Source organism: Geotrypetes seraphini, chromosome 4 (assembly GCF_902459505.1).
Source record: "Geotrypetes seraphini chromosome 4, aGeoSer1.1, whole genome shotgun sequence".
Classification (NCBI taxonomy): Eukaryota; Metazoa; Chordata; class Amphibia; order Gymnophiona; family Dermophiidae; genus Geotrypetes; species Geotrypetes seraphini.
Window position 1 is genome coordinate 160,233,882 of NC_047087.1, and position 24,909 is coordinate 160,258,790.

A 24,909-nucleotide genomic window follows, 5' to 3' on the forward strand; every position below is an offset into this window, starting at 1 on the left:
TATGATGTCAGGGTAGTGTGCCCCAAAATGGCCATTTTCTGTGCTGAACAGCAAACGTGAGTATTCTCTCTAGTACTCTTTTCCTGAGAGTTGGGAATGGGGTGTATCATGCAACAGATTATTCACACTTCATTTGATGTATTTATAACCTTGAGCCAAAGTTGAATTCTCCATCCACTGGATGTTTTCCTTAATTGGAAGGAGTGTGTCCAGGGTTTGGACACGCTCTCTCTAAGGTGAGAACTGGACTGGAGAGAGTATGTCAAAAATCAGGACACACTCCCTTCAGTTCAGGAAGACATCCAGCCAGTCCTCTATAAAGAGGACATGTCCTGGTAAATCCAGACATCTAGTAACTGCATATTTCCCTCCTCTGTCCCCAACCCAGGTCCCAAGTACTTTCCTCTCCCACTTCCAATTTCTACTTCCCTCCTTTTCCCATTTATCCATTCCCCCTTACCTATATCAGAGATAGCTCCTTATGTGACCTGGAACCACAAAATAGTGGTACTCTTTCTCAATAAAGAGGCTGACTAGGAGTGTAGAGTCAGCCAGAAAAAAGTTAGGCTGTCTTCTGCCTAACATCATGCTGCAGCTTCTGTAAACACATCAATGATGTCAAGCACGCTGATGTCACTAGGTGATTCACTAAAGCGCGCCCATGATCAAAGCGCCTTGAAAATAGCTGCTTAAGCACGCTTATTTGAGATAGGCACTTTGTGATTAGCTCAGTGCAATTCACTAAAGAGCGGCCATTTTTCCCTGAATTGGACTGAGTGGCGCCTATATTGGCACCTATCTTTTGGGCACTTCTTATAGAATTTGCCCCCAAGTGCCTGAATGGTAGTTGGCCTGTGTGCAGATTATAAACAATCCATACCAGCTTCCTATGTAGCTTCTCAACATAATGCATCACTCATCCCTTCCAACCAGTGTTTACATTGCAGGAATCATCCCCAATAGCTTGAGGAGTAAACAAAACTCTTCTTTCTCTCAGTTTTGCAACCAAGTTATTAGCAATTATTTCTGCGTGAGTCTTCTCTATAGTTGCTTTTGCAGAACAAAATGCCACAGACATCGGCCTCCTGGCTCCATACAAACTGTGTAATGTATGTTCCTCTTTCACTATATCGTGATGCATTTTGCTATTCTCTTCTGTCTTTAACATGACCCTGGTATCTTCACAATGACCATCAAAGAAAACGTAACTGGTGCCATTCTGCTGCAGTTCCTCCCTAAATCGTACTTCTCAATTTTTTCATGATTCTTGCTTGAGCCCTCCTCTTGTTGTGATCAATCACCAAAGCAATATCCAAGTGAGTTTTGAGTCCTGCATTTATCCAGGCAGCAGTAGCAATCTTTGTTGACTCTCTCAGTCCAGTAAATTCCTGAATGCATCTTGCACCTGTGACTCCTTGCTCAATGTAATAAATTAGCAAGTGTCTATAGGGTCTAAATTAATTCTTCCATCCCCATGACCATATAACCGAACTGCTCACTTTATAAGAGGTTCTCCTGTTTGATGTGTAAATCAAACAAAAATATCTGTCACCTCCTTGTGAGTAAAATCTATTGGTTTTCTAAATGCAATTCTGGTTGCCTCCCCCCCCCCCCCCTCATCCTGTTCACGTGTCATTTTCCATCTAGCAATTGGATCAATTTAAACTGGCAAGGTTGGTTATATACTCAGTATTATATTTTGGCCTTTTCCTAGCTTTCTCAAGAACTTCCTCCTTTGGTTCTTCCACCACATTATCTGAATCTCCCTGTTCCACTTCTCTCCTTTTCTGCTGTTCTTTCATTCTTCATTCACTGCCTTTATTCATCCTTCTTCCTTTTTGTTACTGCTACTACTTATAATTTCTTTAACGCTGCTAGACGCACGCAGTGTTGTACATTAACATGTAAGACAATCCCTGCTGAATAGAGCTTGCAATCTAATTAACTCAGGCAAACAGGCCAAATAGAGATTAGGGAATTTCTCATGGAGGGAATGATAAAAACAGGTATGGGTACTTTATAAGTGAATGAGAGTTAAGAGTGTGAGTCTTGTGTTTTAACAGAGCCTGATGACAAAGAAGGAAGACTAGAAGTACTGGGGAACATATGTGTGATGGGTAATGACCGCTCAGCCCGATCACATGATCATACTGACAAACTTGATAGTTGGGAATATCCCCCTTTCCCAACTAAAATACCTGACCAATATATCTGCAATTTTGCCTGCCCAATGTAAAAAATGGACTTTACAATGCTGCAGCCTTACTTCGGTGGATACAGGAGTCTACAAATTTGCTCCTGGTTATCTTTGGGCGGAGCTGGCTGCCCCTTTTTTGGTAGTTACTGTTCTCCAGGCCACTAAATTGAATTGTCATCTCTCACCCTTATTGTGTCCTCTAAAGCAGTGATTCCCAACCCTGTCCTGGAGGAACACCAGGCCAATCGGGTTTTCAGGCTAGCCCTAATGAATATGCATGAGAGAGATTTGCATATGATGGAAGTGATAGGCATGCAAATTTGCTTCATGCATATTCATTAGGGCTAGCCTGAAAACCCAATTGGCCTGGTGTTCCTCCAGGACAGGGTTGGGAACCACTGCTCTAAAGCACTGTTCTTCAACCGCCAGTCCGCAGACCGATGCTGGTCCGCAGGAAATTTCTGCCAGTCTGCACAGGGCCGGCAAGATTAAGGTGACCATAGGTCCCGTTTTCAGACCTCCTGTCCCGTTGTCCCCACACATAGCTTCGGGACAGCGTGCTGAAGCTGTGCTCGGGGACAACGGGACAGGTGATAATTTCCTGTCCCTACCTGTCGCGCAAAAAAAAAAAAGCCTCCCTCCTTCCTTTCCCCGGGTCGGCTGCTATCTTACCGCCCTGCTGCTGCTGCTAAAGCCCAAAGGAAGTCTTCTTTCCGATGTCAATTTTGACATCGGAAAGAAGACTTCGTGTCAGCTTTAGCAGTAGCAGCAGCAGGGCGGTAAGATAGCAGCCGACCCGGAGAAAGGAAGGAGGGAGGCTTTTTTTCTTTTTTTGCGCGGCAGGGATGGAAGGAAGTAGGCAGGCAAGCAGGCTGGCTTTGGCCAGGGAGGGAGGGAGAGAAGTAGACATGGCAGGCAGGCTGGCTTTAAGGGTGGGACAAAGTGTGGAAGGCAGTGAGAGGGACATAGGAAGGAGGCACTGGGGGCACTAAGGACATGGGAAGGAGACACGGTCACTAAAGACATGGGAAGGAGGAACTGGGGGCACTAAGGACATGGGAAGGGGGAACTGGGGGCACTAAAGACATGGGAAGGAGGCACTGGGGGCACTAAAGACTGGAAGGGACACTAAGGACATGGGAAAGAAGCATTGGGGGCACTAAGAACATGGGAATGAGACGGCACTAAGGACATGAGAAGGAGGCACTGGGGTCACTAAAGACATGGGAAGGAGGCAATGGGGGCACTAAAGACAGGAAGGGGCACTAATGACTTGGGAAAGAGGCACTGGGGGCACTAAAGACATGGGAAGGAGGCACCGGGGGCACTAAGGACATAGGAAGGAAAGAGGGAGGGAATAGAAAGGGACAATTCTTGAGCCTGAGTGCAGAAAGAAAGAAAGGATACACAGACAGATTGAAACGCAATCAGAGACTCGTGAAATCACCAGACAGCAAAGGTAGGAAAAATGATTTTATTTTCAAACGTGTCAGTTTTGAGAATTTATATCTGCTGCCTATATTTTGCACTATATTTGTCTATTTTTCTATAGTTACTGAGGTGACCGAGCTCGCGGAGATGGGGCAGAAACAGGGTTTTTAAATTTTAGTCCTAGTAGTTTGCCGGTCCACAAAATAATTATTTTGTTTTTGTTGGTCCATGGGTGTAAAAAGGTTGAAAACCACTGCTCTAAAGCTAGCACGGTCATAGTGGCGGATGAGAATGGGAGGGGGGGGGGTGCTAGGGTATCCTCCCCGTTTTTTGGAATTAGTTAACAACCAAGGGGCAGCCAGCTCCACCCAAAGATAACCAGGAGCAAATTTGTAGACTCCAGTGTGGAGATCGTGTATCTACTGAAGTAAGGCTGCAACATTGTAAAGTCGCAAATCCAGTAAATTTACTCCCCAGATGATCTTTCTCTAACCAGTTTAGTGAAACTAATACAAGCTCATTTAGATTTCCAAATAAAAGAAGTCACTATCCCTCTATACCAGCCTTCATCTTTGCTCTTGACCCACAGGGGCAGCATCAGTAAGGGATACAGTATCTTAGGAAGCAAAACCATTTTTAACTAAGGCAACCCAACTGAGAAAAGATACTGTAAAATCCCTCCAGCGATGACACAAATTCTTAATAGTATGCAGTTATCCAAAATATTTTTACTATCCTTATGCAAAAATACCCCTAGATATTTCAAGGGTCCCTTCGACCACTGGAGAGGAAACAAAGGACCAGAGTAAGCCCTACAATTATTGGATACCACTATGGCTTCTGATTTCTCAAAGTTGATTTGCAGGCCCGAAGATGACCCAAAACTCCTAATAGTTGAGATAAGCTGAGGGAGCCCTCAAGTAGCAGTACCCAATAAGCATATCATTCGCAAATAAGAACATAAGAATTGCCACTGCTGGGTCAGACCAGTGGTCCATTGTGCTCAGCAGTCTGCTCCCACGGTGGCTCTTAGATCAAAGACCAGAGCCCTAACTGCGTACGTTCTGTTTCAGCAGGAACTTGTCTAACTTTGTCTTGAATCCCTGGAGGGTGTTTTTCCCCTATAACAGCCTCTGGAAGAACGTTCCAATTTTCCACCACTCTCTGGGTGAAGAAGAAGTTCCTTACGTTTGTACGGAATCTATCCCCTTTTAACTTTAGAGAGTGCCTTCTCGTTCTCCCTACCTTGGAGAGGGTGAACAACCTGTCTTTATCTACTAAGTCTATTCCCTTCAGTATCTTGAATGTTTCTATCATGTCCCCTCTCAGTTTCCTCTTTTCAAGTGAGAAGAGGCCCAGTTTCTCTAATCTCTCACTGTACAGCTACTCCTCCAGCCCCTTTACCATTTTATTCATTCTTCTCTGGACCCTTTCAAGTAATACCATGTCTTTCTTCATGTACAGTGACCAGTGCTGGACGCAGTATTCCAGGTGAGGGCGTACCATGGCCCAGTACAGCGGCATGATAACCTTCTCCGATCTGTTCGTGATTCCCTTCTTAATCATTCCTAGCATTCTTTTCGCCGCCGCCGCCACACATTGCGTGGACGGCTTCTTCGACTTGTCGACCAATACTCCAAGTCTCTTTCCTGGGGAGTCTCTCCAAGAACTGCCCCGGACATTCTGTATTTGTGTATAAGATTTTTGTTACCGACATGCATCACCTTACACTTATCCACTTTGAACCTCATTTGCCATGTCACAGCCCATTTCTCGAGCATGTTTGTCATGTTTCAGATCTTCGCAATCCTCCTGCGTCTTCACTACTCTGAAAACTTTGTATCATCTGCAAATTTAATCACCTCACTCATCGTATCAATTTCCAGATCATTTATAAATATGTTGAAGAGCACGGGCCCAAGTATTGTCCATTTATCCCCCACTCTCTTTTTCCTATCCGTCAGCCAGTTTTTAATCCATGTGAGTATTTCACCCTCAATTCCATGGATCGCAATTTTTCGAAGTAGTCGTTCATGTGGAACCTTGTCGAACACCTTCTGAAAATCCAGATATACAATGTTGACCAGATCACCCTTGTCTATCCGCCTGTTTACTCCCTTAAAGAAATGCAGCAAGTTCGTCAAGCAAGATCTTCCTTTGATGAAGCCATGCTGGCTGGTCCTCATCAGATTGTGTCCGTCAATGTGCTCAATGATGCGGTCTTTTATCAGCGCCTCTACCATATTTCCTGGTACCGAGGTCAGACTCACCGGTTTGTAGTTTCCCGGATCTCCCCTCGAACCTTTCTTGAAGATCGGCGTAATATTCGCCACCTTCCAGTCTTCCGGAATCCTTCCCAATTTGATAGATTGGTTATTAGTTGAAGCAGTTCAGCTTTAGCCCCTTTTAGTTCCTTGATTACCTTTGGATGGATGCCATCTGGTCCCGGGGATTAATTTTAAACTCATGTTAACCAATGAGTATACCAGTGTTCGAGGAAGCTCTCCAAATCTGTGCTGCCAATGTTTCCAAAGAAAGTACAAAAAGATAAGCAATGGGGGCAGTCTTATCAGGTTCTTCTTTCCAAGTTAAAGCGGGAGGTAAGGTCACCATTAATAAGAATCTGGACAGTGGCATTGAAGCAGGTCAAGGATAGTTTGAGATGAGAGAAAGTCAAGACAGCAGCAGTGAACAGCACATTCAAGTACTTGGATAAGGAGGAGAGGAGGGAAATAGGTTGATAATTGGAAGAGCAGGTAAGGTCCAGTGATGGTTTTATGAGTAGCGGCATAACATTGGTATCCCTCCCATGTTGACTTTAACACTGCACAGGTGATAGTGTAAGCTTCACTAGCAGGATCTAGAAGATGGTGAAGTGAGGTAAACTGGAAACATCCACAATAATAATAATTTTATTTTTTATATACCGCCTAACCAAAAATGATTCTAGGCACTAGTCATACAGCGAAGAGTACAATTTAAAAGGAAAGTACAGTTCTAAACAATGTAAAAATAAATAAGAACTAATCCTACAGTACAATTGTACAACAAAACTAATCCTACAGTACAAAAGAACTAATCCTACAGTACAATTGTACAAAAAAGTACAATTTAAAAGAATGGTTCTGAGCAGTTTACAACAAATAAGAACCGAACATACAGTAAAAATGCAATTTAAAAGGTAATACACTACATAACGGAAGCATAAAATTATTAAATGAGAAAACCAGTTAGGATACAAATTTTTCAAATAGTTGGGTCTTCAATAATTTTCTAAAATCAAGATAAGAAGAGGATCCTAACATAATTTTATCAAACCAACCATTCAATTTGGCAGTTTGAAAAGAGAGTTCTCTCAAAAAATCTTTTGTAACAACATAATTTAACTGAAGGAAATGTAAACAAACAGACTCTGCGTGTAACCTTATTTGGGGTATTCAAAGAAAAATGGGAGACAAGGTACCCAGGTAATAAGCCAAAAATTGATTTGTAACAGATACAAGCAAACTTTAACAAAACTCTGGCAAATCACTTCAGATTGTCCAGTACAGGAAAGAGGGCTAAAGGTTCTCCAAAACCCACTTGATTAAACACTAATTGTGTAATTACAAAGCTTAATGGGTAGTGATGTCAATCCCTGGCCCTTATTTTCACCTCCTCCTTGATGTATTGCTGATCACTAACTGTTGTTTCTTAGTTATATAAACCATCACTAATAATAAAATCCTAAGCGCGGCATGCACACTCTTACTTGCATGACCCCTGCCTCCGTGATCCGTAACTCCATGGCTGGCAAAGAAATGTTAAAGCATGCGGCGTGCACGCTTTCGGCACGTTCAGCGTGTACGCGCTTGACGGTTTGGTACGAGTGCGCCTATGTCTGTTTCCTCTATCCTGCAGTGGTTACTATGCGCCGGTTGCCCTTCACTGTACAATGTGATTGAAAAAAAAAAGGTAGGTGGGAGAAGCGGCACAGACAGTGGGCAGGGACATTGACAGTCAGACAGAAATAGAGGAGGGCTTCGAAGAGGAGGGCAGACGCGAATGAAGAGCAGCGGTGGCGGCAGCAGTTCATGCCAGTGGGTCAGAAGAGGACAGGAAGCCGGGATGGAGGGTGGGTAGAAACGGCAGTTTGGGAGCAGGTATTATGGAACAAGGAAGAGGTGCTGCTGGACAGGGGAGAGATAAAACGAAGGGAGAAGGGCTGCTGCTGGACAGGGGAGAGCAGTGAAGAGGTGCTGCTGGACAGGGGGGAGGTAAAACGAAGGGAGAAGGGCTGCTGCTAGACAGGGGGAGCAGTGAAGGGGTGCTGCTGGCCAGGGGGGAGGTAAAAAGAAGGTAGAAAGGCTACTGCTGGACAGGGGGAGCAGGGAAGGGGTTGTGGTGGACAGCCGAGAGAAGAGAAACAGAAAGAAAGAAAGACAGACAGAAAGCCCTCTTGCCCCGCGGCACCCCAACGTTCCCCAACAACATCGGGGCAAGAGGGAGCCCAAGCCCTCTTGCCCCGCGGCACCCCAACGTTCCCCAACAACATCGGGGCAAGAGGGAGCCCAAGCCCTCTTGCCCCGCGGCACCTCAACGTTCACCGACGGCAGGGCAGGCGGTGGGCGGAAGGTGGGCCGACCTACACCTAGGCGTGCAGCAGGTATAACCAAAACCTTACGCAAGTTGCCTAGTCGGCACATATACGTTTTGACTTAGACAAAGTCAAAACAGGTCTGTGCCGAAAAAGGGGCTGCTCAGCTGATCGTGGCTGTTGCAATCAGCTCAGCGGCCCCAGCAACCTGCCTACCCCCTACAGCAATGATCGCAGCAGGAGAGATGCCTCATCTCCCCAACCGCAATGCCATCACTCCTCTATCTGAACTGCTACGATCCGCGTCAGAAGAGATGCCCTATCTCTCCTGCCGTGGGCTGCGGCAGTTCGGGTAGAGGAGTGATGGCATCGCGGTAGGGGAGATGAGGCATCTCTCCTGCCATGATACATCTCCCCCACACATCGGGGCAAGAGGGAGCCCAAGCCCTCTTGCCCCGCGGCACCCCAATGTACCCCAACGACATCGGGACAAGAGGGAGCCCAAACCTTCCTGCCCCGGGCACCCGCGGCACCCCCCCCCCCCCGATTACGATCAGGCCAGGAGGGAGCCCAAGCCCTTCTGGCCTCTCGCCCCCTACATGATCAGGCAGGAGGTAGCCCAACCCCTCCTGCCCAGGCGGACCCCCTACCCCCCACCCCCCACTACAGTACGGGCAGGAGGGATCCCAGGCCCTCCTGCCCTCAACACAACCCCTCCCAATGACCGAACCACCAATCATCCCCTCCACTGAACCGCAACCTCCCACCCCCCATACCTGTAAAATGTTGGCCGGACGGACGGGTGCCAAACTTGCCCGTCCGGCAGGCCAGCCGGCTGCAGAATGGGACCGGATAGGCCCAGGCATCTGAAACCCTGCCCAAAGGTGGGGCCTAATGCACCTGGGCCAACCAGAATAGGCCCGGGAATCTTAGGCCCCTCCTGTGGGCGAGGCCTTTGGCACATGTGCCGGGTTGGCACCCGTCCATCTGGCCAACATTTTACAGGGTGGGATTGGGTGTAGGGGGGGTCATGGGGTTGGCGGAGGGTTGCGGGTCAGCGGGGGGGCTGATCGGGGGGTTGGGGGGGGCGGACGTTGGGGGGGTTGTGGTGCGGGCAGAAGGGCCTGGGATCCCTCCTGCCCATATTGTAGTGGGGGGTGGGGGGTAGGGGGTCTGCCTGGGCAGGAGGGGTTGAGCTCCCTCTTGCCCGATCGTATAAGGGGGTGGGGGACGAGAGGCCAGGAGGGCTTGGGCTCCCTCCTGGCCTGATCGTAATCGGGTGTGCCGCGGGTGACCGGGGCAGGAAGGCTTGGGCTCCCTCTTGCCCCGATGTCATCGGGGAACATTGGGGTGCCGCGGGGCAAGAGGGCTTCTCCATGTCCTGCCATCTCTTCTTCCCTCCAAGCCATTATCTCCCCCTCTGCTCCCTTTCCTCCTTGAACTTCATCGGGCAGCAGCAGCATTCACAATTCATTGCTGTTGCTGGCTTCAGGTCTTCTTCTCAGTCGGGTCGGGTCTTCATGAAAACAGAAAGTAGACAGGACCCGCCAGAGAGGAAGGTCTAAAGCCGGCAACAGCAGCGAATTGTAAACGCTTTGCTGCCCGAAGAAGCCAGGCCTTGAAGCACCCGAAGCAGATTGCTTCTCTCCCCTCCCAGCCCAACCCCCACTGACTTGTTTCTGGCCAGCTCCCTTACCCTTTCCGATCCCCGCCTGCATCGCACGACACCCTCCTTTGCCACCACTGACATGCCTGCATGCGCCGGAAACGTGAAGACGTCGGAAGCAGTTTCACCCTGAGCGCAATGGTGGCCACCACGCCCGGAAATCGGGGTGGCGAAGACATGGCTCAGGAGACTGTGAAGGTGTTGGCAGGTGGCGGCGCTCCACGAAGCCCTCCTCCCGGCAGCCGCCGCCGCCAGCACCATTTGGGGCGGTGAGGACGCGGGCAGGGAGAGAGCTTGCCTGCGCTTCCTCCAGCGGTTGGTGAGTGAGGGCGGGATGAGGGGAGTGGCTAGAGTGATCCCTGCTGCCACGTTCTAAAATGGAACACAGCCACGGATCAGAAATCACAGCGGCAGGGATCATGCAGTTTTAAAAGCACATGCGGGGGTAAGGATTTATTATTTAGGATGTTTATACCAAATCAGTTGTCCTATGTAGGTATACATGTAATACTAGGTTTACTATTACAGCTAAATACACTATACATAATAGTCTGAAAATCCTTTTACAGTAGTACCTGATGCCAATATGACTTCACTGAATGTTCCTATCCACATCAGGAGACTGTTTGTGGGCATGCAGGAGAGAAGGTACACAACTGGTGATTATGCCACAAGATAAATGGGTTTTGAATCCAATTCCAAAGAGAGCTTATTGTGATTTTCAAAATATTCTGATGTAACCAAAATTTTTTCTATGATTGTATTGGAGGGAAGGGGCCCCTAAAAGTCATGAAAAGCCAGTCAAATCATGCTTTTGCAGTGCCCCACCCGATGCGAGACAGCATATATGTTTATTTTATATTTATATACTGCTCTTCGATACGTCAGTGCAGTGCACATCAATTAAAAAGGAAAACAATACCAAATATTCATGACAGAAAGGTAAAAGAAAAAATTAATAAATAAAATAAAATAAATTAGTTGCAGTAATCCAAGAAGCCTAATTTAATCAAATCATAAAGAAATAAAAAACATGCTAAAAACGAAAATAAACAAACTACACAGGAAATGCCAATATATAGTTGATGGAAACAGGCAGATCCCACTAAACTTGGAACATGGAGAGGAAGATTAAATACAGCTGGCACCTATATACTTACTAAGCTGGAAAAGCTGTGTGCTCTATTAGTGATGTCACTTATTCTGTGAAATCAGTGAGGTCCACTTATCCTGCTGGCCACGGAGATCTACAGGTAAGTAATTTGTTTTTCTCTGTTAACTTCAGAGCAAAATGATGGGGATACTCTTAATAGTTAACAGTAGTTTTATAGTTACCACAGAGTAACTAACTGCAAAATCTTAGCAAAGCTTAGTAAACAAGGACCAACATGTATTATTACTCCAAGACTTAATTCAGTTTCGATTAATGGATGACCCTTCCTCACACATGAATATTATTGCACTTTTTGTGGTATATAATGTTTATATCTTGATTCAAGTCATCTGTCCTCTGTCAAAATAATATCTAATATTTTCCTCCTTTAGCCCTATAGAGAAGTTTTTGAGTTTTTCATAGAGGACTTCAAAACCTACAAGCCCTTGCTGTCTGCTATAAAGAACGAGTATGAAATTACTTTGGGTAAGATCTTTCATTCAGTTAACATAATTCTGAACAAGTCTGGTATTTTTCTAATAAAACTGATCAAATGATTAACAAAGTACCAATATTCCCAAATCACTAAAATAATTAAGCAATACAAGAATGTGAGAACTGCTCAAACTTATAATTGTTAAATCAATAACAAAGAAAAATTATGGAAAACTAAACAAGTCTTCTGCCAGTAGATAAGGGATCATTAAGTTTTTGACCCTCTAGACCAGTGTTTTTCAACTTTTTTACACCTATGGACCGGCAGAAATAAAATAATTATTCTGTGGACCGGCATCTGTTTGTGGACCAGCAGTTGAAGAACACTGGGTTAAGTCGTGGGCCAGACCCTGCCCATCTCTACCCAATCTCCACCCCAGACCCCGCCCCCATAATAGTACTAATTGTAACACTATTTTTTCCATTCATTTTTCACAGATACACAATATAATCTTATTAACAACACATAATGGTTAACCACAAAATTAAACTACACAAAGCACACTGACAGCAGATGTAAATTCTCAAAATTGACATAATTAAATCACTAAATTCAAAAATAAAATCATTCCCCCCTACCTTTGTTGTCTCCCTCCCTCCATGGTTTACCTTACCTTCTGGCCTGCTCCCACCTGGCCATTTTATGCCGCCCCGGTATTATCTTCCTCACTGATGAAGTGTACAAAACTGTGGGCAGTGGCTCCTTGCGTGTCCCGTGCCTCATCTGGAAGCCTTCCCTCTGACGTTGCAATGTGAGAGAGAAGGCTTCTGGTTCAGGCGCAGGACGTGCGTAGGAGCCATTGCTCGTGGCTTTGTGCAGTGAATCAGTGAGGAAGAGGGAGCTGGCTTGAAGAGAAGGCAGTTGAAGAACACTGTTTTGGGCCTGATGCACATGCTGGCTCTGTGGAATGGCAGGAAATTTCTGTGGACCGGCACTGGTCCACAGCGAGCACTGCTCTAGACCAGAGCTACTCAATTCTGGTCTTTGAGGTTCACATGCAGGCCAAGTTTTCAGGATATCCGAAATGAATATGCATGAGAAAGATTTGCATGTAGTGCCTCCTTGGTATGCAAATCTCTCTCATGCATATTCATTGTGGATATCCTGAAAACCTGGCCTGCCTGTGGATGTGAAGGACCAGAATGGAGCAACTCTGCTCTAGCTCAAATAAAGGAAGCTATATGGAGGGCTATTTTAAAGGTTTTCAAGCTATTGGCTCAAGGGTAAAATCCTGCTAACCCCCCACCCCCCAATGCCACAGTATTCACAGTGAGTACTTTTACAGATATCCTAAAAAAGGTGGAATCAGAGGGAAGAAGCTGAAATAAAGTCAACATGGAACTGTCGTTTGAAAGTCTATGTAGAATTTCCTTGGGTACATCTGCAAGTGCTTTAGACATGGGGTGGGGGTGTAAGTTATCTAGATTACTAATTATTGGGGACCTAAAATCCTAAACTTGCATTTAGAAGATGACTCAGGTAGCAATATTTCAGCTTTTAAATCTTATATGAAATTGTTACAATTTAAATCAATTCCTATTCAGCTGACTCATGAAAAGGGACATTCTTTATAGACTTTAACCTGGATTTAGGAAATAACTTTTTACAAGTTTCTGACTGTATCTGGGAATTTGTTCCATGGTCTGATAATTTTTTTATGTAATTTCAACATGTAATTTATTATGTCTAAAGTACAGCATTCTGTTAAAGGGAAAACTTTACTTACTAGACCAGGGGTCGACAACCTGCAACTCTTCTACCATGTGACTGCAGTTCTCCAGGCCCCAACACTTTAATCTTCCTCCCAAGCCTATGATTCCCCCCTGGGCCTACCAAGGTACTTAGTGGACCACTGGGGGGGGGGGGATCTTTGTGGCAAGAGCACGATCGTCTTCTAAAATGGCTGCCGTGGTTGTACAGAAAATGCTGTGAGCAGCCGCAAAAGGTCACAGCATCCATTTTAGAAGATAGCCACATGGAGGCAGGAGCGAGAGGTTTGTGCTCATGTCACGAAGACCCCGCTGGACCACCAGAGACCTCGGTAGACCCGGGCTGGGAGGAGAATCATGGGATTGGGAGGGAGATAAAAGTGTCAGGTCCTGGAGAAGGGAGAGAACCTTGGCTATGGGTTGGGGGGAGGGGGACGGGCAGGGGAGAGAAGGAAGGAAGAGAGATGCAGAGACCTGCGAGGTGTTGTAGGGAAAAAAGAGGGGAGAGAAGCTAGACCTTGGGGCAGGAAGAGAACGTGAGAGATCTGGAATATCTCAAACTCCTTTCTCTACCCATTGCGATACACATACACTAAGGGCTGTCCCAGCCCCTCAGTCATCTTCTTGCCGATACACACACCGAGGCCTCCTAGCTGCTCCATCATTTAGTCGTCTTATCCGGCACACACACACTGTAGGCTCTCCCAGCCCCTCAGTTGTCTTCTCACTGATTCATGCACTGTGGAAACTCCTGAATTTTCCTTCACTGGTTCCACCTCTGGTTGTCAAGCCTAAGCCCCTTGACTCCAGCTCCAAGTCCCTGGTTACTTCTTCACTTTCCTTGCAGATACTCCCACCACTGAGCTTCATTATAGGGCCAGATTTCTCTCCTAGTGTATAGGTCCTTGCAGACCCTCCCACCACTGGCCACAGTTGAGAATGGAAGGCCAGTGGTGGGAGGGTGTGCAGCCTGGTAACTCTTCTATGTTCAACCAAGCCCCCTGTCAGCAGTGGCCTTCAGGAGTTAGACCAAAGCCAGCATTCCTCTTCCCAACTCCCAAAAGAACTCCTTACCTTCTGAGGTCTCTGTGCTGAGAACTGTTCTTTTCAGCACCACAATCTACTCAGGGTGAGTGGACAGTTCCTGGCAGTATTTGCAGCTCTTATGCAAATTAGCTTTCCTCTCAGGCTGAATGAGCTCCACTGCTCAAGCTCCCTCCACAGGCCAGTGATAAGTACTCCACCCTGTCATACACATCCAAACTCCAGAACAAAAGATACAAATTTTTACTCAGCAACAACACACCATTTCTTCACTAATTCTATGTGTTGCTTAAACTCTCTGCTCTCTTCTAGTTCACAATAGCAGTCAGGGCTCTTAATAAGACTACTGCTATTGTTTAGCTTCCCCCAAGCTTCCTGTTCTGTGCATGGGCCGATCCCCCATGCAGTCCCCCAGCATTTCCTCATCAATTTGTCTGCTTTAAATGCATTATTTTTTCTTCCCGTTACATTTCCCATGGCTTTAAGATGATGTCTGAAGATTTGGAGACCATTAGCAGATTTTTGTAATGATTAATATCATTTTCCCATAATAAGAGATTTGTTAAGTGGGGATGTGGGTGGGTATTATTTTATTTACCTCACAATATGTATGAATTAATTAATGCATTTTGAAGTATTAGGTTAGATTTTCTGAAATAGGAAGGGAGGGCTTGGGGGGGCTTTTTTATTTTATTTATATTTGTCATACATATTAAATTATTTACATATTATCTAAAACATTATAAAAATATGAATATAAATATGATATATTGTACTTAAAGTATTCATGAAGGAAAATCAAGTGTGTGTTTATAAGATTATATGTATTTTTCTGATACACTTGTTGTAATATGAAAAAATGAATAAAGAAATAATAAAAAAAAAAGATGATGTCCTCAACATCACATGCTATCTTCTTTTCTTTATATCACAACTGTTGCATTTTAAGTGACAATCATACATTGTTCAGTTACTCAAGTTAGTTAGGAATCATGCTGGGTAACAACTAGCAATACCCCAAAAGTACAGGTTGTGACCAGCAGACTCAGTGCCTGCCAAGGTCCCTGTGGGTGCCAGAAGGAAAGGGGACAGGAAACCTAAGGGGGTGCCCAGGACTCGGCCCCACCACCATTTGGATCTCCGTGAGTCTGCTAGCAACTCAGAGCCGGGGGTTGGGAAAACGCTACACAAACTTCCTCATGAATACAGCAGAGCTAAGACCCAGGGGTATAAAGCCAGACCTGAGAGCAAGCAGAATACCTATTATCCAGGTCATGACCGGGGGAGCCAAAGAGAGGAGCAGCTAGTTACTGACTCAGGTGTGTCTTCCCCCTTGAAAAGCCAGCAGTGCTCAACAAGCTGTTAGGCAGGTTAGGGAGGAAGCTTAGAGCTCTCCCTGGGGAGGAGCTGCCTGGCTCAAGCAAGGTTAATGCCTGTGTGCCCATGGAAGTGGATGAAGCTGAAGCCACTTCAGAGTTACAAGCAACTGATGAGGAGATGCCCATGGAGTTGCAAGGGGAACTGACTGCTGAAGATTTGTGCAGTGCTGATGGAAGTAGGAGTGGCAATCAGCTCTAGATGAGCAAAAGACTGTGAGGTTTTTTCCCTACTATTGTTGGCTGGGTTCTTTTTCTGCTCCCAGTCATATTCATGAACTTCCTGAACTGTGCACTTTATTGAAAAGCTGGGAGTGTTGTGGGGAGAAATTTGCTTCCATCTGGGTGGGAATTTTAAAAAGCAGTTAATGTTTTTTCTAAGCAAACTTGAGACACTCCTCTTTGCCCATCCCTGCTCCATTTTAGGCTAGAGGCTTTCTGTGCTTTTGCTAGGAATATTTGAGTGAGAAAGTATATTCTCCAGGACTTGAATGTTGGTGCTCTGAACTGTGCTTACCTGAAAAGCAGCTCTGTGAAAGAGTAAATCACAGGGAGAACTGTTTCTACTGGGAGTGAAAATCCTGAATGTTGCCAGAGTTTTCTGCTGGACATTTCTTTTTGTTATGTGCATTTTTTTGGTAGAATGTTGGGAGATTGAGCCATTCTGAACTTTATTTTTGACTAGTAAATTTACTTTTGTTATCATCCTGGAACTGTGTTGGTGGTTTTTGTATAGTTCCTGTAAACCCTGAAGGGTGACTCCTTCCTGAGTCACACGCTAGTGTAATATTGGACTGTGGCCACTGGAGGCACTGCAGAGTCCCGTTCTAAGGCTCTGGTGCTGGATACAATGTATAGGTATAACCTTAGAGAAACATAGAAACATAAAAACATGATAAATAAAGGCCAAATGGCCCATCTAATCTGCCCATCTGCAGTAACCATTATCTCTTTCTCTCTTCGAGAGATCCCATGTGCCTATCCCAGGCCCTTTTGAATTCAGACACAGTCTCTGTCTCCACCACCTCTTCTGGGAGACTGTTCCATGCATCTACCACCCTTTCTGTAAAAAAGTATTTCTTTAGATTACTCCGGAGCCTATCACCTTTTAACTTCATCCTATGCCCTCTCATTGCAGAGTTTCCTTTCAAATTAAAGAGATTCGACTCATGCATATTTATATTACGTAGGTATTTAAACATCTCTATCATATCTCTCCTCTCCCGCATTTCCTCCAAGGTACACAGATTGAGATCTTTAAGTCTGTCCCCATACGCCTTATGATAAAGACCACATACCATTTTAGTAGCCTTTCTCTGGACCGACTCCATCCTTTTTATATCTTTTTGAAGATGTGCCTCCAAACGAACCTGATTGAATTTTTTTGATTGGGTGATCAGAGAGCTGGATCGAGGACATATGCTAGATGTAATTTACTTGAATTTCAGCAAAGCCTTTGATACAGTTCCTCATAGGAGGCTGTTGAACAAACTTGAAGGGCTGAAGTTAGAACCCAAAGTGGTGAACTGGGTCAGAAACTGGCTGTCGGAAAGACGCCAGAGGGTGGTGGTTAATGGAAGTCGCTCGAAGGAAGGAAAGGTGACTAGTGGAGTCCCTCAGGGTTCGGTGCTGGGGCCAATCCTGTTCAATATGTTTGTGAGTGACATTGCTGAAGGGTTAGAAGGAAAAGTGTGTCTTTTTGCAGATGATACCAAGATTTGTAACAGAGTAGACACCGAAGAGGGAGTGGAAAATATGAAAAAGGATCTGCAAAAGTTAGAGGAATGGTCTAATGCCTGGCAACTAAAATTCAATGCAAAGAAATGCAGAGTAATGCATTTGGGGATTAATAATAGGAAGGAACCGTATATGCTGGGAGGAGAGAAGCTGATATGCATGGGCAGGGAGAGGGACCTTGGGGTGATAGTGTCCGAAGATCTAAAGGCGAAAAAATAGTGTGACAAGGCAGTGGCTGCTGCCAGAAAGATGCTGGGCTGTATAAAGAGAGGCGTAGTCAGTAGAAGGAAGAAGGTGTTGATGCCCCTGTACAGGTCATTGGTGAGGCCCCACTTGGAGTATTGTGTTCAGTTTTGGAGACCGTATCTGGCGAAAGACGTAAGAAGACTTGAGGCGGTCCAGAGGAGGGCGACGAAAATGATAGGAGCCTTGCGCCAGAAGACGTATGAGGAAAGACTGGAAGCCCTGAATATGTATACCCTAGAAGAAAGGAGAGACAGGGGAGATATGATTCAGACGTTCAAATACTTAAAGGGTATTAATGTAGAACATAATCTTTTACAGAGAAAGGAAAACGGTAAAACCAGAGGACATAATTTGAGGTTGAGGGGTGGTAGATTCAGGGGCAATGTTAGGAAATTCTACTTTACGGAGAGGGTAGTGGATGCCTGGAATGCGCTCCCGAGAGAGGTGGTGGAGAGTAAAACTGTGACTGAGTTCAAAGAAGCGTGGGATGAACACAGAAGATTTAGAATCAGAAAATAATATTAAATATTGAACTAGGCCAGTTACTGGGCAGACTTGCACGGTCTGTGTCTGTGTATGGCCGTTTGGTGGAGGATGGGCAGGGGAGGGCTTCAATGGCTGGGAGGGTGTAGATGGGCTGGAGTAAGTCTTAACAGAGATTTCGGCAGTTGGAACCCAAGCACAGTACCGGGTAAAACTTTGGATTCTTGCCCAGAAATAGCTAAGAAGAAAAAAAATAAAAATAAATAAATAAATTTAAATTGAATCAGGTTGGGCAGACTGGATGGACCATTCGGGTCTTTATCTGCCGTCATCTACTATGTTACTATGTTAGAATTGTACACAATATTCTAAATGAGATCTCACCAAGTCTTATACAGGGGCATCCATACCTCCTTTTTCCAACTAGCCATACCTCTCCATATGCAACCTAACATCCTTTCAACCTGTTTGGCCATCTTAAGATCATCACATACAATCACACCCAAGCCCCGCTCTTCTGTCGTGCACATAAGTTCTTCATTCCCTAATCTGTACTGTTCCCTCGGGTTTTTGCAGACCAAATGCATGACCTTGCATTTTTTAGTATTAAATTTTAGCTGCCAAATTTCAGACCATTCTTTAAGCTTTGCCAGGTCTTTCTTCATGTTATTCACACCATCCAGCATGTCTACTCTAATGCAGATTTTGGTATCATCCGCAAAGAGGCAAATCTTACCCAACAACCCTTCAGCAATATCATTTATAAAAATGTTAAAAAGAACAGGCCCAAGAACAGAACCTTGAGGCACACCACTGGTAACATCCTTTTCCTCAAAGCGATCTCCATTGATCACTACCCTCTGTCGCCTTCCACTCAACCAGTTCTTGACCCAGCCTGTCACTTTGGGACCCATCCTGAGGACACTCAGTTTATTTATTAGACGTCTGTGTGAAACACTGTCAAAGGCATGCTAAAATCTAAATACACCACCTCTAGCGCACATCCTCTATCCAATTCTCTGGTCACCCAGTCAAAGAATGATCAGATTTGTCTGACAAGACCTACCTCTAGTGAATCCATGTTGCCTCCAGTCTTGTAATCCACAGGATTCCAGAAACTTGACCATTCTCTGTTTTAAAGTATTTCCATTAATTTGCTTACCACAGAATTCAGACTTATCTGCCCATAATTCCCTACTTCTTCCTTACTTCTATGTATGTGGAGAGGGACCACATCCACCCTCCGCCAGTCCTCCGGTACCACTCCTGACTCTAGAGACTCGTTGAAAAGGTCAGTCAGCAGAGCTACCGGAACTTCCCTAAATTCCTTCAGCACCCTAGGATGTACAGCATCCGACCCCGTTGTTTTGTCTACCTTTATTTTAGCTGGCTCCTCGTGAACACAACCCTCTGAAAATCGATCAGGGTCTATTACTCCTCCATCCCTATTCACGTTTGTCTTCTGTGGTCCCGCTCCCGGTGCTTCAGTCGTGAACACAGAACAGAAATATCTGGCCTTTTCTTTATCAGCTTCTACATATTCTTCTCCTTCCCCTTTTGAGTCTCACAATGCCACTTTTGCACTTCTTCCTATCACTAATATATCTAAAAAATGTCTTATCTCCCCGTTTTACCATGTCAGCTATTTTTTTCTTCCATTTGCATCTTTTCTTCCCTGACTACACAACCAGCCAGATATTTTTGCCTGTCTTCCTCTTTCTGCGATCTTTTGTAGTTTGTGAAAACTAATGTCTTATTTCTTACCTTCTCAGCTCCTACTTTTCAGAACCAAAGTGGCCATCTTTTCCTCTTACTTTTACTTACATGCCTCACAAAAAGGTTTGTCGCCCTTACAATCGCTCCTTTCAGTTTTGCCCACCATATTTCCACTCCTTCTAGATGTTCCCATCCACACAATAATTCCTTGATGTAAACCCCCATCCAAACAAAGTTAGTTTTTTTTAAAGTCTAGAACCTTTGCTTTTGAATGAGCCCTCTCTATACTGTGGCAAGCAGCCTATGCCTTCTAGGTGTGTCCCTAGTGCAGAGCCCAGTTTAAAGGCCAACCCTTCCCCCAGTGTTACAGAAAACCTTTTTTGATTCTCCTGATGCTATTTCTCCCTTGCTCTCTAGAGGGAGTCAGAGAGCACGAGTGCAGAGCGCCCATCCCCCTCTCAGGCCCAGGGTTGCTGATAGGAAATACTTCCCACCTGAGGGTTGGGGGCGGGGCTGCAAACTAGTTACCCAGAGAGGAAAGCTCCTGGGAAGTCATTTAAAAGGAGGAGAGGCACAGGACAAGCAGGAGAGCTCAGGGCTGGGAGATACTGATGGCAGTTCTCCACTTGAATGTATGGAGCTGATGGAAGCCGGAGAAGAATCTGCTTTCAAGGAGAATGAAGAATCCCAAGCCATGGAAATTGACCTAGATTCTTCTGCAGCTCCAATGAGTGAAATTCTTCCAATGGAAGTGGGCTTCCTGGAAGGCAAGCCGCTCGAGGAATAAATGTGAGTAGCTGTGACCTTATTATATGAAGGACTTCCATGGTTATGCATTGCCCTGTGGGAGCTTTAGTAATCAAGAGCTCCAAAAGATTGAAAGACTTTTGTGAAGGTTTTTTTTTCTTTGTGTTTCTCTTCCATGAGAAAGGACTGTTACCAGCCCAGGTAGTGGGGGTTCGCCTCACGTATTTTGTGGTGGGATATTGGGCCTGTTTGGCAGTTTATCAACACGTGAAGCGCACTACCTGCCCAGCATTCTAGCAGCTGGGTAAGTCACAGCCGTTGCTCTGACTAGTGCTGTGGTAGTCAATTCAAGAACTGTTTGTATTTTGAATATTTTGTTTTTCATTGCTTGGAAATGAATAGGGGCTGAAGCCAATAGCCTGAATCTTAGGAAAAGACTTGAAATTTTGAACATTTCCACTTTGGGACAGTTTGCTGTTTTGTTTTGTTTCTTGCTACCATTGTTTGGGGACTATCTTCTAAACGCATGAAACATCCTGACCGAGTTTTTGTTTAAGTTCCAATGAAAGAATAAATTCTGAATTGATTTAAGCGACTACACTTTCCTGGTGTGGCAGTATTTTTCTTCCATTAATTTTCCTTGTGCAGCCCTCCGCGGCTCACAAGAGCACAACTCCCTTGTCCCAGCCACTCAGGGCCATTGTCCTGAGCCGGTTGGTGACAATACCCATCTTAATATTAAACCATACCATGCAATGATCACTGAATGCCAAATGATCACCCAAAGTAACATCAGAAACACTTTCCCCGTTTGTAAGCACTAAGTCCAGTATGACCCCCATCCCGTGTGGGTTTCATTACCAGCTGCTAGAACAGTTCTTCTTGGTAGAAAATCCAGAATCTCCCTACTTCTAGAAGACCTTGCAATAGGGATACCCCAATCAACATCCAGCATGTTAAAATCACCTATTACTAAAACCTCCCCTTTTTTAGATATATTCTGAATGTCTGCTATTAAATCTCTGTCCACTTCTTCCATCTGTATATCACACCAATGTAAATATATTCACCATTCCTCTTTCCAAATTGATCCACAGTGCATCTTCCTTGCCCTGCAGATCCTGCAATTGTGTGGTTTTAATATGTTCTTTAACAAATAATGCTACTCCTCCTCCTTTTCTTCCTACCCTGTCTTTCCTGAATAGATTATAGCCCGGTATAACTACATCCCAGTCATGGTTCTCTATGAACCATGTCTCTGTGATCGCTACTATATCCAACTCCTCTTCTTCCATCACAGCTTCTAGATCCAGAATCTTGTTTCCCATACTTCGAGCATTAGTATATACTGCTTTCCAGACATTGCCCCTTTTTCCGATCCGTGTAGAGGTATTAAGTGATTTACTTTCCTGAGGGCTTATATTCACCCAGGAGCTTTGATCACCCTGCCCCATCACTTCTAATTTAAAGCCCTCTTTAGTAGATTAGCCAGCCTGCTGCCAAAGACACTTCTTCCCTTCTTAGATAGATGCACACCATCCCTGCTTAGCAGCCCTTGGAAGATCATCCCATGGTCTAGGAAGCCAAAACGCTCTCAATGGCAGCATCCACGTAGCATTCATCTCCAGGATGCGAGCTTCTCTTCCCTGGCCTTTACTGTTGACAGGGAGGATGGACAAGAATACCACCTACGCACCTGACTGCTTTACCTTCTCTCCCAGAGCCACAAAATCACTTTTGACATGTTCGCAGCGGTACCTGTCAACATGGATTCACTAGGGGCAGGTCATGCCAATCCAATCTTATCAGCTTCTTTAACTGGGTGACAGGAAAGCTAGACTCGGGAGAGTCTCTAGACATAGTGTACTTGGATTTCAGTAAAGCTTTTGACAGTGTACCGCACCGCAGATTATTAAACAAGATGAAATCGATGGGGTTGGGTGAGAAACTAACTGCATGGGTCACTGATTGGCTGAGTGGAAGACTTCAGAGAGTGGTGGTCAACGGCACCCTCTCTGAGACATCGGAGGTGACTAGCGGAGTGCCGCAGGGATCAGTCCTGGGACCATCCCTTTTCAACATATTCATAGGGGACTTGACCCGGGGGCTTCAGGGTAAAGTAACACTGTTCGCTGACGACGCCAAACTGTGTAATATAGTAAGTGAAAGCAATCTCGTGGATAGTATGACGCAAGATCTGATCACGTTAGAAATCTGGTCCTCGACATGGCAGCTGGGTTTCAACGCTAAGAAGTGTAAGGTCATGCATCTTGGCAGTAGAAATCCATGCAGAACATACACCTTGAATGGAGAAGCACTAGCTAGGACTTCAGAAGAACGGGACTTGGGAGTTATCATCAGTGCAGACATGAAGGCTGCCAAACAAGTAGAGAAGGCCTCATCCAAGGCAAGGCAAATGATGGGATGTATCAAGAGAAGCTTCGTCAGCCGCAAACCTGAAGTCATCATGCCACTTTACAGATCATTGGTGAGACCTCATCTGGAATACTGTGTGCAATTCTGGAGGCCGCATTACCGTAAAGATGTGCTTCGAGCCGAGTCGGTCCAGCGTATGGCCACTAGAATGGTCTCCGGACTCAAGGGTCTCTCATACGAAGAAAGACTGGGCAAATTGCAGCTCTATACTCTAGAGGAGCGCAGGGAAAGGGGTGACATGATTGAGACATTTAAATACGTCACAGGTCGTGTCGAGATGGAAAACGACATATTCTTTCCCATGGGACCCTCGGTCACAAGGGGGCACCCGCTTAAACTCAGAGGAGGGAAATTTAGTGGTGACGCCAGGAAGTACTTCTTCACGGAAAGGGTGGTGGATCATTGGAACAAACTTCCGATGCAGGTGGTCAAGGCCACCAACGTGCTCGACTTTAAGAATAGATGGGATATCCACGTGGGATCCCTACGAGGGTCGAGCTAAGGAACTAAGTCATCAGCACTCAGACTTAATGGGGTGGGTCAGTAGAGTGGGCAGACTTGATGGGCTGTGGCCCTTTTCTGCCGTCACCTTTCTATGTTTCTATGTTTCTATCATTAGTGCCAATGTGGATGAGCAGCATTGGATAGTAGTCAGGCTTGATGAGTCTCGGCAAGCTTTCCGTAACATCTTGGATTTTGGCTCCAGGCAAACAGCATATCACTCGTGACATCATGTCTAGTTTGCAGATGGACATTTCTGTACCCTTCAGAAGGGAATTGCCAACTAGTGGTTACGGATCCAGTACTTTTTGGGATTTCAAGCTCTGGTCCTTCCTCTCCTTGGGTTGCTCTCATCTCCTTCACTTCCAGAACAACATACCTGTTCTTCAGTTCAAGGGCGGGGGTAGTCACAGTATCAATCTTGCAGTGTTCCGTAATCTGAGTCCAGCTGTCTTCTCTCAGCACAGCCTCTTCTTCCCCACTACTGGAAATCTTCGACATCTCATGAACTTTTCAAAAATGTACATCTCATTTCCATGGATGCTTCTCAATCTTGCCACTTCCTCCCTCAGTTCTTTTACTTCCTTCATGAGGGATTCAAGCTGAAGACAGCTTATACATGGAACTACTCCCTCTGCCTGGATAACATTTTCTGTCTGCACAGAGACAGAAGTTGTAAACTGAGCAGCTTTGGTGATACGATGTTTCCCAGCCATACTGTGGTACAGAAGAACTTACACCTAGAAGAAAAAAGAATAGGGCAGAAATATCCTACCCAATTAATGCCCTGTTCCAGAGGCAGACAGTAGTTCACAGGTTGCTATAAGTAAAGAAATGAACTAATCCTCTTCAACCTCTCTCTTAGAACTAGGCTTACTGAGGGTTAGGCACTAGGCCAGCATTTTTCCCTTCAAGGGTCACCTATGGAGTCTGATCTCTTAAGAAAGTCCTCAAGTTCAGTTCTACATACTATCAAAACATTCAGCCTGAGTATCTCACATAATTTTCTCTAATGTACCGTATATACTTGAATATAAACTGGGATTTTTGGGCCCAAAAATTGGCCCAAAAATGGGGGTCCTGGTTTATATTTGGGTCACCACCTCTACCCCCCTTCCAAAATTATTGCAGGCCGCCGCCACCAGGCTCTGCATTCTGCCGCCCTCCCTTTCTTAGCCTCAGGCTCATACCTCTACTGATGATCGTCGGTGGAGGTGCAGCAGGCAGGAGCGAACTTCCCAAGTTCCTGCCCCATTGTTAACTGGCTGCCTGTGAGCGTCTTTGGCCGCTGAGAAGAAGCACAAGCAGGTGCACGATTTTGCACTGCTGCTCAGTGCTGAGCGGCTTCCATAATGGCTCCTGCAAATTCTTGCGAGAATTCATGGGAACCATTAA

At 45.4% G+C, this 24,909-nt stretch overlaps 1 protein-coding gene across 1 annotated transcript in view; it reads left to right on the forward strand.

Moving 5' to 3' along the window:
* TSNAXIP1 (translin associated factor X interacting protein 1) overlaps window positions 1-24,909 on the forward strand; it is a 1,372,321-nt gene that overhangs the window by 386,258 nt on the left and 961,154 nt on the right. Inside the window, exon 5 of the mRNA XM_033941585.1 lies at window positions 11,416-11,509. Coding sequence (XP_033797476.1) covers window positions 11,416-11,509 — 94 coding nt within the window. The remainder of the gene's footprint in view (window positions 1-11,415; window positions 11,510-24,909) is intronic.